Source organism: Panicum virgatum, chromosome 1K, assembly GCF_016808335.1.
Source record: "Panicum virgatum strain AP13 chromosome 1K, P.virgatum_v5, whole genome shotgun sequence".
NCBI classification, from domain to species: domain Eukaryota; kingdom Viridiplantae; phylum Streptophyta; class Magnoliopsida; order Poales; family Poaceae; genus Panicum; species Panicum virgatum.
The window spans coordinates 56,174,345-56,188,902 of NC_053136.1; the positions used below are offsets into that span (position 1 = coordinate 56,174,345).

Sequence of the window (14,558 nt, forward strand, 5' to 3'; positions counted from 1 at the left end):
TTTTCAAAAGCAGTCCTATTTTTTAAAATATATATAATTATATCTTATTATTAGTATATAAAATAAGTATGTCCACATAAAGTTGTATGATTACATACCTAATGTACATACCATCACAGATGTTCAAGTATGATCACATACTCCATGTACATACTCTTCGTTGAGTCAGAGATACGTAATATATAGTCAACAATGGCATCCAAAATAGCTAAATATATAGCAATTATCTAATTAAACCGAGCTAATTCCAGCTAATGAATTAGCCAAACGGGACCAAAGTATGATGATAAAATTAATTGGATTGGTTTCATGCATGCATGCATATAGGAGTAGCTAGTTAGGTCTGGTCAGCTCTATGCGAGCGCAAGTTGTCTAATACTAATAATCAACCAGCAGTCTTCCCTCAGAAAAATAACAATCAATCAGCAAGAGGGGTATTTTAGTTATTACTTTTATCGGCCAAATTTAATTTTTTGCGGGGGATACGATATGATACGATGATATAGTATTAGTAGTAGAAGAAGACGAAGACGACGACGACGACGACGACTAGTAGTAGCGTTTTGTGGACGGTGCGCGGGAGCAGAGTCTTACTAATTCCCTAGCAGGGCGGCAGGCGGCAGGCGTATCGCTCGCCTGCAAATTAATGGAATGGAATGTTTTGCAATGGAATGGACGGAGCTAGCTACTTTAATTTGGGCAATAATATAATAATAAAGCACGAGTAGGATTAGATGGGATGCGCGATGTGACGGATGATCGGTCGGAGCGAGCGAGAGAGGTTTAATATATAATTTCCTTAGCGAGCGTGCGAGTTATATATTGCGTGCACTAATTAAGCATGCATATTGAAATTGTCATTTTAGTAGGAAGTTGGCGCGCGTAAAAAGGGCATTTGACTCCCACACGCATTAACAAATGAAGAAATGCATGTTTATTTAGTGCTGACGACCCGGCGGCCTATGGAGTGGTAGCTAGCTGATGCTGATGAATGAGAAGTATGCATGCATGCTCGCTCATGGGAGTTATTGAATTCAATAATATATGTAGACGCTCATGCATCTCACACTTTTTCAAGGAGAGATGAGCACAAAGTGGTTATATATATATATATATATATATAACTGGTCTATTTACCATCCCGGGTGTTGAATAGTATTCAACGCTCGCCCACAGTCCGGCGGGAGAAATTACGGTGCAAACATTGAGGGGTAGTAAAAAGAGGGTTAATGAGTGATTTTAATGCAGAGTTGGCCACGGAGACACTAGGTTGTCGCGGTAATGGAAATGATTGCACTTTTGACTGTCAGACATGTCAATAAAGCACCTCTGCCGGAAGTTTTGGTGCAATTTTAGTTAATCGGTAATCATGCGCGCAGTCGCCATACCTCCTGACAACCTAAGAGCATCTCCAAGAGTTTGCCATATTTTACTTGGCATATCTTGTGTTTTGCCAATTTCTAAAAAGATATGCCAAATAAAAAAAGAACTTATCTCCAACAGTTTGGCATAATTCACTTGCCAAATCCAGATCTAACTTACATCAGGAACCCTGAGAGAAACAAAATTATATTTATGCCCTTCCACCTCTTGAAAACTTAAATCAGGAACCCATCTCTGTTATTTATTTCTTTTTTCACCCTCCCACCTGACTAGAAACCACGATGCCAACCGCGCGCCGCGCGCGTATATTTACGCGCTGGAGGCTGGTTTTTCCCAAGTTGCCAAAAATTGCCAAGTCTTTTACCAAATTATTGGAGGAATATTTTTAATGTTTTTGCCAAAAATCAAAGATGACAACTCGATTTGCCAAACTACTGGAGATGCTCTAACAAGCTAAAATTACATTGTTGATGTGGGTGGGAGTAAAAAGCGCAGCAGCAGCACTTCCAACCAGAGGTCGGCAAAGCTCTAGGACCGTAAAAATCTACTAGTTTGTTCTGCAACCATAAAAACTAGCTGTAGACAAATTTACATCTGATTTTCAGCACCATTGATTTCTTGGATCCTCGGGCACCTGCTGAATTCTACACAGTTATACCCTTGGTCTCCAAGGATTATTTCTTGTTTATACAGACAGTTATTACTCCTTGCCTTTGTGAACACTAAAATACAAGTTAGTTATTACTCCTTGCCTATTCTACATTCCTTTGAACACTAAAATATTATATCGAGTGTATATGAGCAATTACACTACGAGTTATCAGGAGTGATAAATTACTATTAGTTGTGTCAAAAAGTAATATCGGTACAACATAGGAATAATTACTACAAGTTGAATTGAAAAGTAATTTGATACTAAAAGTTGAATATGAATCAATTACTTATGCATAATAAAAAAATATTGATATCAAACGTGGCACAAAGTTTTCTTACAGGAAGCTATAAGACTTTCAGTGGGAGTATTAATTGCAGCGTGTGATGTTACAACTACAAAAAAAGTTTTGGAACTATGGACATCATTTGGATGAGAGAAAAAAAATCCTAAAATGGTAGCTTGAGTACAATGATAAAAAAATAAGATTGCTAGCTTCTGAAATCGTCATAAACTCATGGACACGGAGCCATGAACTGCTGCTGTAGCGTGCTCGCCGTGCGGTGTATCATGGAGTGGTTGCTGTTACCGCCTTCTGTTGTCCAGATCAAGGAGTAAAAACGAGCACCACCGTGCCTTGGACATCATCAACTGCCGGCTGTTATCCAGATCAAGGAGTAAAAATGCATTCTTAGTTTCTTCTGATGACGCATTAGGAGTAAAAATCTTCAGAACTATTGTGATGGATCGAACAAGCATGTAGGTGTGGTTGAACTCACCTCGTTTCCACCAGAGGTTGAGCCGATGGCGGCCAATGGCTCCGACTAGCCGGCAGCAGTGGTGGTCGAGCCCCACCAGGTGGACACCTGAATCATGGCTATGCCCAGTCGATGACGGTGGTGGCATCCCAAATCACAACTTGATGAAGCATCGGGTGAGGCGAGGGGAGAGGGGGATCCGACGTCATGAGTCTCCAACTGGTCCATCGGAGCCTCTAGGGATGAGCATCTCCAGCGAGTTTGCAGGGGCCCCTAGGTGGCGAGGGAGAGAGGGGATGGCAATTAATGAGGGGGAGAGGAACGAAATTAGGGGAGGAAAAGCCGCAAATGCATTTGCAGCAGGAGGTATTAATGGCAAAATCTCCGAGTTTCCAACCATCCTCGTATTAAAATGGATGACGTTGGCAACATGGATCGTAAAAGATTCTGCGTCTAATTATTCATTTAGATTGGAGTTTTTACTATCTCTAGTGGGTGCCCAGTCAATTTGTTAGAGTTGAAGCGCATTGATTGCAGTAGCTACGTTTCTGCTACGAATTTAAAAAGAGAGGTGCTTTTACTGGCTCGTCGGACTGTGGTAGCGCCGCCGGCGCGCTGAATAATATTCAGCCCACTGAGTACCAAATAGACAATATATATATATATATATATATATATATATATATTGTCGGTACCCCTGGACTAGGGTACCCCCTCTTGCTGTGTTCAGACTCGCGTAGTTATCCGTAACTACGCCCTAAGGAGCTGAGCAACCGGTCCCCTGGGGTCCGACTCCATCACACTAGACCAGCAGTCCCGGACCCGCTTCCCGCTCGGGATGGATCCGGTGTCACCACGTGTCCCGGAGAAGGGAGTGCTCAGCCAAACAGCCGGGGGGCCCGGACCCCCACATACTATCCGGACCCCTCAGCGAGGAGGGAACAGACACCCCGCTTGGGGGGGTCCGGAGCCGCCACGTGTCCGCAAGTGCAGCCACGTGCGCGGCCGTGACGCTTCCCCGAGAAGACTCGCCCACCTACCGCATTCAATGCGGTAGACGTAAGTGTGCTCTGCCACGGCAGAGCCCAAGGTGACTTTAGTCAGGCTGTACTGTTGATCGCTCGTTACCAAGGCGCACAGTACGCCCGCTGGCGCCACCCATGCCACGTGCGTCAGTCTGCTACGCCAGTTAGACGCGACAGCTCGGCGACGGAGTATCATAACGCCTACGCGGTAAACCCAACAGTCTATGCCGCAACCTACACTGCCTCAACAGGCGCCTCGCTGAGTAATCGCTTGCACTCCCCGAGTAACCACCCTCTGGGATCAGGCGGGTGCACTACGCCACCCGGCTATGGGCCTCCTTCTTGAGCCACGACACACACACACACACACACACACACACACACACACACATATATATATATATATATATATATATATATATATATATATATATATATATATCACAGATCGATTGCATTGCATGTGAACTAGTGGTAGTTATTACCTTTTGACTGTTTTTTTAGAGAAACAAAATACAAATAATAAAGTTGCCATTTCATTTCATTATTATTAATCGAGTTGTTCGGCTGGTCTGATAAGCTGGCTGATTTCAGCCAATTCAACTTGATGTATGTACTCCATCCGTCCCAAAATAAATGTATTTCTAGAGTTTGAACACGAAAATCAATGCTGATGTGAAATTACATATATACCCCTGTAGAGTTGTAATCATTACATCTTAGGAAGAGAGAAAGTGCAAAAAAAAAACAACTAGAGCTAGATTGTCCTATCCAAAAAAGTGCATTTATTTTGGGACAAGTTTTCTCTAGAAGTGCATTTATTTTGGAACAGATGGAGTATACTCGAGCTACCAGTTATTAGTGTAATCGTGCACATGCATAAAAGAATTGAAGTCGAGGGGAAATAATGATGAGTGGCGAAATTAAAGAATACTACCACTGTATTGCATTGGCGGCGGGCAGTTCGCCCGTCTGAACTCTGAAAATAGGCGGAGACGAGGTGGCTGGCTGGGTTTCTCATTTGACCAGCTGCTGCTTATTTGCTTCCGGTGCGGGAACTAGCATGCAGCAGCTGGTGGTCTGACCCAGCCAGCCGGCCGCCCAGCAGCCAGCAGCAGGTCAAACCCCGGCCCGGCCACACGGAGACGGAGGAGAGCAAGAGTGCAAGACGACCCCCACCAGACCACGCACGCGCTGCAAGCGCCCAGCTTGAGCCCACAACCACGCCACGCAACTGGATCCCCTCCTCCGACCTCCGACCTCCGATTCATCATCCGCTGGCTGTGGCTAGCCAGTAGGAGTATCCATCTATCTCTCTATATAAACCCACCCCCACCCCACCCAGAGATCATCATCAGCTCATTCATTCTAATTTCTCCATCATCAGTTTCAGTTTCTCACATCAACCAAAAACACAGCTAGCTCGCTTGTTCTCTGATTAATATAATTTCTCCATCATATATCATCGATCGTCTGCATTCATTCAATTCCTAGCTAACTACCTAGCTAGCTTCACATCAAACCCATCATAGACACATACATACATACATACAGATTCATGGAGGTCTTCGTCGCAGTCCCCGTCCCTGTCCCTGTCCCAGGGGCCGCCGCCATGGCCATGGCCATGGCCATGGCCGCGCTTGCCCTCCTCCTCTGCGCCGCCTTCATCTACGCCGCCTGGCTCTCGCCGGCCGCCACCAGGCGCCGCCTCCGCCGGGCCGGCTTCGACGGGCCCAGGCCCTGCTTCCCCTTGGGCAACCTGCCCGAGATCACCGAAACTACGATGGCCGCCGTCAAAACAACACTGCCGCTGCTTCCTGCTTCCCCCTCCTCCTCCAGCATCAGCGATGTCCACGCCGCCGTGTTCCCCTACTTCGCCCGGTGGCGCCAGGCCTTCGGCAAGGTGTTCGTCTACTGGCTGGGCACCGAGCCCTTCCTGTACGTGGCGGACCCGGAGTTCCTCAAGGCCACCACCACCGGCGCGCTGGGCAAGCGCTGGGGCAAGCCCGACGTGTTCCGGCGCGACCGGATGCCCATGTTCGGGAGGGGGCTGGTGATGGCCGAGGGCGACGAGTGGGCGCGGCACCGCAACATCATCGCCCCCGCATTCTCCGCCACCAACCTCAACCACATGATCGGAGTGATGCAGCGGACCACCGCCGGGATGCTGGCGCGCTGGGCCGACGCCGTGGCCGCCGGACAGAGCGTCATCGACGTCGAGGCCGGCATCGTCCGGAACGCGGCCGAGATCATCGCCAGGGCCAGCTTCGGCCTGGACGACGGCGACGAGGCCGGGGCCCGGGTGTTCCGGAAGCTGCAGGCCATGCAGGCGATGCTGTTCCGGTCGAACCGGCTGGTGGGCGTGCCGCTGGCCCGGCTGCTGCAGGTGCGCAAGACGTACGAGGCGTGGAAGCTCGGGCGGGAGATCGACGCGCTGCTCATGGAGATGATCGACGCGAGGATGAGTCGTCAAGGCGGCAGCAGCAAGAAGCAGGAAGACCTGCTGTCGCTGCTGCTTGCCGGGACCGGCAGCGGCAGCAAGGTTATGAGTATGACGCGGCGGGAGGTGGTGGACGAGTGCAAGACCTTCTTCTTCGGCGGGCACGAGACGACGGCGCTGGCGCTGTCGTGGACGCTGCTGATGCTGGCGGCGCACCCGGAGTGGCAGGAGGCGCTGCGGGAGGAGTTATACATGGTGGCGGCCGGCGGCGAAGAAGGGCCCCTGGAGCTGGGGCGGCTGACGAAGATGGGGTGGGTCATGAGCGAGGTGCTGCGGCTGTACCCGCCGTCGCCCAACGTGCAGCGGCAGGCGCTGGAGGACATGAAGGGCATCCCGCGGGGCACCAACATGTGGGTGGACGTGGTGGCGATGCACCGCGACCCGGCGCTGTGGGGCGAGGACGCGCACCTGTTCCGGCCGGAACGCTTCGCCAGGGACCCCGTGCAGGGCGGGTGCCGCCACCGCATGGGCTTCCTGCCCTTCGGCTTCGGCGGGCGCATCTGCGTGGGGAGGAACCTGACGGCCATGGAGTACCGGGTGGTGCTGGCCATGCTGCTGCGCCGCTTCCGCCTCGAGGTGGCGCCTCAGTACAGGCACGCGCCGAGGGTCATGCTCTCGCTCCGGCCAGCCGCCGGCATCCACCTCCGCCTCACGCCCATCCATAATTAATTGATTTATTATTACCTGTACTGTACGCATGCCTGCCGCGCGCCTAATATTTAGCATTGATGTCTTTGACATTTTCAGTAATATATATAATAATTCTTTGCCCGCGACTACTGAATGAACACTATTGTTGTAGTAACTCGATCGATTCAGTAATTTCTGATCAGTTCTGTCAGTAATTAATTTGATTGTCGTGTGTAGAATAATGCAAGTCATGGTTAAGCACCTTGAATGGTAAGGGATGGAGTATCTATGCATATGTGCTGACGAATTTCATGAGTTGAATGAGCTTTGTTTTTTTTATCCCGACAAGGGGAATATAATAAAATTCAACAGTTTGGACTTGGATTCCTCGTTCTCTCTCTCTATATATATATCTAGTATATACCACCGGCCGGGCGGGGGGTTGGGTTGAAGTTGGAACGACTGACTGACTGACCCACCGACCGACCGTGTTAATTTCTTGTCTTGTCCTCGTGCTTGCATTGCCCTGGTCAGCTTCCATATGCATGCCTGGAATTCATTGAACAAGTAAGAGCCAATTTGGTAGAGTTCCACCTATATATCACCTATGCATGAGAGCTGATCCTAATATTACAAGTGATTTACTAGCTAGCTCAAATTATAATTCTCTAAGATTAACTTGATAAAAAAATAGATCAATATAAGAAGTGGATCAGGCGTTTTTCAGCTCCCAGGTACTTATCAGTTCATTTCAGATAATCACTCCGTATAATCAGTATATAATCACTGTTTGCTAAATAATAGACAATTTAGATGCTGCTCCGGGAGCTCTACCAAACACGGTACGATCTAAGACAGTATATAGTAGTGCAAATGCAATACGAGGCGAGGTCAGGTCACCTTCGTTCCTTGGAGTTGTGTGTTGGTATTAGCTAGATCGACATGGACTCTGCGTGCGAATGCATGTCAAAGCACGCAACAGCAGGTTAAATAAAGTTGCTTTTAGACAGACAGTCGAGCCGGGTCAGATTTGGGTTTTAATTTGCAATGCATTATGCATGCTTCCGCGCATGCGCGGCCGGCAACCATGTCAAATGATATACATCTTCTCCGATCCATCTCTGCCTAGACGCTCTGCAGGAAATAATGAAACCACCACACGTCATGCATCTGTAATTCTGCTTATGTAGTAGACGTTGGACTAAACAAACATACAAACAAAAAGGATTAGTATACGTCTTCATTCGATCATCTTGAGTTGACTCTTCATCAGGGCAGGAAAAGAATGGCCGAATAAAAAAAATAAACAGAAGGAAGGGCCCATCCGGGTTCGAACCGGAGACCTATTGATCTGCAGTCAATTGCTCTACCACTGAGCTATGGACCCGATGATGGCTCTTTGGATCAAAAGGTCACCTTTACTTATTGATAAAAGTATTCAACGGACCCCAGCTACATATATGGTGGTGGTGGTGGTGCTGTGGAGTGTGGACGCCGGCAACGGCGGCGTTGGGAGGAGGCCTCCATACCGCATCATGCATCTTCCTCCGATCCTCCCGGCCTGCAGCAAAGTCCATCATGGACCAACTCAACTTTACCATCACCGGATCTTATAATATCTGAACAAAGGAAAGAAAAGAAGAATGGCATGGCATGGCATGAAGCAGGTAGCTGCCTGCTATCACTAGTTTTCTCTCACATCAATCCAGGGGCTCCATCATCGTCAGTCTGTCGTCGTCAACCAATGATCCATCCATGATGGATCGGGCCATTGTTGGGATCCTGCATGCCAATCCCCTCAGATCAGATCTTCTATCACCCGATGGGATGGGATCGGATCGGAGTACCTTAATTTTCACCTTGCCATTCCAGACAGCCAGCAGCAATATAATGCAGCATGCACACTCACTTTTGCACCTTGACCACACCGCACCATACCACTACTGGACTGGGTCTGGAACTCGTGCCCCTTGCAAAGTTGAAATTCGATTCAACACGCTGGGGCCTCGCAAGCCTATACAAACGCGTTTGCCTAGCTACTTTTTTCCTTGTTTATCGCTTCAATTCCTACGGCTTTGCCAACCCTTTTCGTTCCTCCTCTCCTCTTCCTTTATTTTTCTGCAGCAAAACCCTACCTAATGCCAATGCACAGCCCAGCCAGGAGGACATACAAACATGTTCCTCCTTTTTGACGACCACATTCTTTCTCAGTTCCTTCTCCTTTTCCTCACAGATCAGGTCAAATCTTTGTGCCGACACCAAACATGATTCTCTCCTGCACAATGCATCCATACTAGTAGCAATAAGCAATAGCAGCGAAACCACCACCTCAATATTCACCCTTCTTCTTCATTCTACCATGACATGCATACATTAGAATACGTACGGCTGGTTGGTACCAAAAGCATATCTCATTATCTCATACAACAGCATCCAAGTACAACACCATAAACAGCTCTTAATTATATCATATGATACGATACGCAGAGTTCCTACTTAACACAGCAACCACAACAACTCTTCTCGCACCTTAGGGGAGGTTCGTGCACGCATGCTGTGCCTGTGTCCTCTAGCTCAGCCGCTGCCCAGGATGGTTTCTCTCCTTCCTTCAATGTCAGAGAGCCTGGCCTGCTCTTCCCACCCGCCATATCCAGCAGCCAACTACCTACTCGCGGATCGAGTTGATATCGATGTTTGAGGCTCGCGAGTCCATCTCCCTCATCATGCCCGGAGGCCATCCGCTCATCACGTGAGGAGGCATGTTGTGCTCCTGCAGCACCATTGCAGGGGCCGCCTCTTCCTCACCAGCATTCGTCTCCTCGTGCTCCATGTCTGGCTCGGCTTTACCTTTGTTTTTCTTTGAACCACCATACATGAAGCTCCCCACTATCACCTGCGCCAATGCAAAACCGATGAGAGCAAGGCAAACTCATAGCACAAGGCATGAAACGTACGGGGACACACACACAAAACAAAGGTGACTATGCTTCTTTTTTTATTCAGTTGAGATAGCAAACAAACCACATGACAGAACAATTATGACAGTATAAAATTCATACAAAAGATCAGATGATTTATTTGACACAGAAAAAAACAAAAATCACCTGAACTGTTCTAGCTGCTGTCAGGACTCCACCTACACTGCCACCAATAACCCTGTGGTCGGGACCACACAAAGCTATGCAAAGCCCTCCGCTTCGGGTCCGTGTGCCGCCATCATCTAGTACCAAGTATGACCCAGAAAGGCACAGGATCTCAAATCGACCCTGCCAAATCAATAATAAACCATGAAGGCATAAACTAAATGAGAACAAAATGACATTTCTCAGGATCACATTGTAAGTGAACAGTTGTACTGAAAAAAGAAGTATCTTATGAAGTATGTCCTGCACTGCAAACTCAAAAATGCTCTCAGACATCCTCAGCATAGGAAAGAAAAATTAGAGTAAAAGCATGCAAACCAGTGCTCCGTTTCATGATTCTTTTCCTTTCAAAGCAATAGCTTTAGATCTGACATGCAAGCAATCTGGCTATGCAGGCATACTCAGCAGCAAATACTTTGTCTAATTTGCACAGTGAGCAAAAAATTACATTCAAATGTACAAGAGAAGAGCAAAACATATGCATGCAGTAGTTTGTCACAAATGATAACCAACAGCAACTTACCTCATATGTAACCACACCACCAGAGTCTGAATCCTGGTGAAGGGTTGCCGTAGAAACAGCTCCAGTAGCTGAAATGATGCACACTGCCCTTGGGCCTTGTTGTGAAAACGCCATTATCCTGGCAGCAACATCCTGCGCAGATGAGAAGGCTATAATCAGACTGTTCAGTATACAACAACAAGAAAGAAACTATTTAGCATTTCCTTAAACAGACAAAATAGCATCATGCTCTAATTTTTCGTCTCGAGTAGTTGGCACCCCCAAGGTTGGAATTTACCAAAGTTAACCAGTGACATTATAGCAACCAGGTCACATAAAAAATCAATAAGATAAAAGTATTCTCAAGTAGATAACCTAGAAAGCCGAACTTTCCTTTTAATTTGAGTTTGACAAGCAAGCTTGGACCAGAAAGCGCAAAAAAATTATGTTTTTTGAAAAGAAAATCATAAGCCATTGGTTTGCAAGGATAGAGGATTTTCTTGAATTAAGCCATCAGGAGTATTAATTGCCAAGACACTAAAACCCAGGAGTATGAAATAAAATTGTAGTGCCAGTGTGCCACTCAAGTAGCTTTTGAGGGCACAATGCTAGTAATGCACCATCAACAAGTACGTTATCTAGAAAAAGTTAACTTGCACGGTGTAACAGTGATGCTAATCCAGCTGTGACCGTCCCATGTCACAATCTAATATGTATCAATGATAAATCACTCATTTCACAGCTAGCAAGATAGCTGAGCTTAATGCATAGCGGTAATAGAAACCACTAAATGCCACCACCGAATTTAAACACACTAAACTGTATTGGCCACCAGAGAGAAGAGTTTGCTACAGCAACTACAGGTTCATGGGGCATCGCTTATTCAGACACCTCACCTATAAGATTACCATTATTACAACACTGAATTGATCGGATATGCACACTGGGTAAATCCAAAAATAACAATATGAAAGTAATCTGCATCACATGCAAACAAGCATCACTCGTGGCACTAAGGAAGCAGGTCCCACTGAGCAATATACATAAATCAACAGAGGCAGCAACATAACCACTTTTGGAAAGAATAGTCATCAGTTAGCGATCATTCTAACTTACCTCTCCTGGTTGAATAATAATCACATGAGGAGTAAAACCTGTTCCAACAGAGCCAAGAAACCACTTTCCTGAATAATACACAATAGAATTTCATCAGATAACAATAATAAGTCAATAACAAACTCATTAGTTCATGCATATAAAATAGGCAAAATGCCTCCCTATACAAAGTAAGGGGATGCAAAAAAACAAAAGCTAGTCAGGCAAAGGGTCCACTTCTTTCATTTTTGTCGTTGGAACAGTCTGGGAATCAAAAGAGATATAGTGCTTGCCTAACATGACTGAGCCACCAGCCAATTCAAGAACCTCCGATTTATTCATAATCCCACTTTAGTAAGGAAAAAAACAGAAGGCACTTAGAAGAAATGTCAATATCCACTCAAATTCAAAATAACATCCTGAAGAGATCATGCACTAGAAAAACACCCAGAAGGCTGGAATCAAAATGTGAGGGGTTCGTATTGCCATGATGACAATACATTCCATAGGAGTAGAGGACAATATGTGTGTAACAGCCTATCAATGATAGGAAGGACAAGTCGTGGGATCTAATGCACGCACGCACGAGCGCGCAATGTGAGGGGTTCGTATTGCCATGATGATAATACATTCCATAGGAGTAGAGCACAATATGTGTGTAACGGCCTATCAGTGATGGGAAGGAAAACACGCACGCACGCGCACTAAGAGCACAGGTATAACAGAGCACATTGTTCAGAGTTGATCCAGATACTCAATAAAATGTATAGGTGAAGTCCCAGGTTCTCTTAATAGCACAATATGCAGTGTGGATGGATTCAAGAAAAGTTGGACATAAAACAGTAGGCGGTCAGAACATATTCATACCCAACAAGCAATGCTATCATACAAGAAGTTTAGGGCATCATAATGTTACACTGTTACAGAAATTGAACCGCATAATTGCCTAAAACATTTCTTTTAAGTGCACGGATATACTAAATAATTATATGGAAGCACAGTATCACTTGATGAAGCAATTATGATAAAGTCTAGGATATGTAAGTGAAATTGCAAGGCAGTGGGAACTCACCAAGCGAAGCCAACTGTTGCATCTTCCCAGAGCCGGGAGGCCGTCCCCGGCCACGTTTCTCTGATGGAGCACCAGAGCCTGAACCCCCTGATCCAAATCCTGAACCTGGTGTGCTGACCATGGTTCCCATCCCCGAGTTCGACGAGTGAGGCGTTGTTGATGAAGAGGGTGATAACCCAAGAGTCACCGCCCCATCAGGCTTATATTTCCTTGGCCTCCCCCGCTTCTTCTTCACTTGCTCATCCTGGCCAGCCACACTCCCCTGATCCGCCTTAGCATCAGCACTCACGGCCACACCCATGCAAATCTCCATAGCACGGCCGGAGCTGGCACCGGCACCGGCGCTGTGCTGCGCCCCAGGAGGTGAGGCCTCAACATGGTGGTACCCCTGCCCAATGTGGGGGCCACCGACGTGCGGGGTCTGGAATGCGTACCCCGCAGAGAATGCATCAAGTTGCTGCCGGTATCCGCCGGGCGGCGGGCCGTGGAGCCCCGGCGAGTGGCTGGGGACGCCCGGAGCACCGATGCCCCGGTGCTGCGCGTAGAACGAGGAGAAGTTGGGCCCCGACGCCACCGTGGACTCCCTCCCGTCCATTCATAGGAATGGGCAGCGCCGCAGAGCTCCCCCTCAGCGCCAACCCACCACCAATACGCAGGGCCAAGCCTAGTTGCAAGAAACGGCACAAAGGTGGCTACTTTCTTTCACTATTCGAGATCAGATGCTTCTGAAAGTTATTGGAGCGAGCAAATGGGCGCAAGAATCACAACTCCGAGGATCTTCTCCCCAAACTCTCGCACAAAACAGCTATGCTTCTCGCGAGACGCGGCAAGATCAGATCGAAGAACATGAGATCTCAAGGAAGCGGTGAAATTTCCAGGAACGGAAGGAATGAAACGCAAGAAATGGATGATGAAGAGAAAAAAAACCCGATCTTTGCAACAAATGGGCGAAAGGAGGGGATTTGTGCGAGCTTTCGGCGGAGACCTCCGAGACGAAGGTGGCGGCGCCGGAAGGTAGGGTGGCTCGCGGCGGGATCTGCCTAGCGGCGGATGAGGAGGGAGCGATCCGATCGGAAATGGCGATGGGGAAATGGGGTGCTAAAACCCTAGAGATGTGGCCATGCGGGGAAGGGGAGGGAGGGATCAGAGGGGACGAACCCAAGAAGAGGAAGAGCGAGTATGTTTGGTGTATGTGTTCGAGGAGAGGGAGAGGGGAAGAGAGATTGGGGAGGAGAGAGAAGGATTTTCTGTGACATGAGAACGGCGCATTTCTACTCACCTCGGTATGTTTGGCGAGAGTGGGGTGATTCACGCTAATTGTAAGTTTGAGTGGTCAAAATGCAACAGGCTATAAGTTACCAGTATCTTCATGAGTTCTTGTTCAGACGAAGTGTAAGTTTAAGATTATTCAAAAATCATAGTAAAACTGATAAAATCAATGTTTTACCCAACAACTTTACTTCTAGATATAAAAGGCCATGTGGAAGCTATTTTCATTTCTATAATGTTAGAATAAAATGCACCAAGATTAACGGTGACAATTAATGGAGTGTACTAGGGTACTGTATAGTGATGCAAAGAAGATAGAAATGCCATCGAATAGCCATCACAAAGGATCCTATCCTTGACCGGGTACGGCGACAGAGACACATCGTTTGTTGACGCGTAAGCTAGGATGACAGTAATAATTGGGGTGTGAAGCCAGATATAGCTGAGCAGGCTATTACCATCAAAAAGAGATATTTGCAAGCACTTGTTCAGGCAGATTATAGATATTTTTTCTATAGATTTGGAACCA

At 47.2% G+C, this 14,558-nt stretch overlaps 2 protein-coding genes and 1 non-coding gene across 3 annotated transcripts; 1 reads left to right on the forward strand and 2 right to left on the reverse strand.

The window, feature by feature from the left end:
* The first annotated feature begins 5,195 nt into the window (after positions 1 to 5,195).
* LOC120650486 (cytochrome P450 714D1-like) lies at positions 5,196 to 7,089 on the forward strand. The gene has a single exon (XM_039927639.1). It carries the CDS (start codon positions 5,377 to 5,379, stop codon positions 6,985 to 6,987), a length of 1,611 nt encoding a protein of 536 aa, XP_039783573.1. The 5' UTR covers positions 5,196 to 5,376; the 3' UTR covers positions 6,988 to 7,089.
* A 1,174-nt stretch (positions 7,090 to 8,263) lies between these two features.
* On the reverse strand, positions 8,264 to 8,335 carry TRNAC-GCA. The gene has a single exon. It is a non-coding gene; the product is annotated as a tRNA-Cys (tRNA).
* A 942-nt stretch (positions 8,336 to 9,277) lies between these two features.
* Positions 9,278 to 13,993, reverse strand: LOC120650492 (AT-hook motif nuclear-localized protein 9-like). The gene is made up of 5 exons (XM_039927642.1): positions 12,761 to 13,993; positions 11,710 to 11,777; positions 10,615 to 10,746; positions 10,053 to 10,214; positions 9,278 to 9,841 (listed from the first exon to the last, which is right to left on the reverse strand). The coding sequence occupies exons 1-5, from the start codon at positions 13,353 to 13,355 to the stop codon at positions 9,614 to 9,616; spliced, it is 1,185 nt and encodes a 394-aa protein (XP_039783576.1). The 5' UTR covers positions 13,356 to 13,993; the 3' UTR covers positions 9,278 to 9,613.
* Positions 13,994 to 14,558: the final 565 nt, after the last annotated feature.

Excerpts from the sequence above, each read along its gene's own strand:
- LOC120650486 (XM_039927639.1), top strand. The coding sequence starts at position 5,377 with ATGGAGGTCTTCGTCGCAGTCCCCGTCCCTGTCCCTGTCCCAGGGGCC.
- LOC120650492 (XM_039927642.1), bottom strand. The coding sequence starts at position 13,355 with ATGGACGGGAGGGAGTCCACGGTGGCGTCGGGGCCCAACTTCTCCTCG. Across the intron at positions 10,747-11,709 it reads TTATTATTCAACCAGGAGAG|GATGTTGCTGCCAGGATAAT; the intron begins GTAAGTTAGAAT and ends TCATCTGCGCAG. Across the intron at positions 10,215-10,614 it reads GTGGTGTGGTTACATATGAG|GGTCGATTTGAGATCCTGTG; the intron begins GTAAGTTGCTGT and ends TTGATTTGGCAG.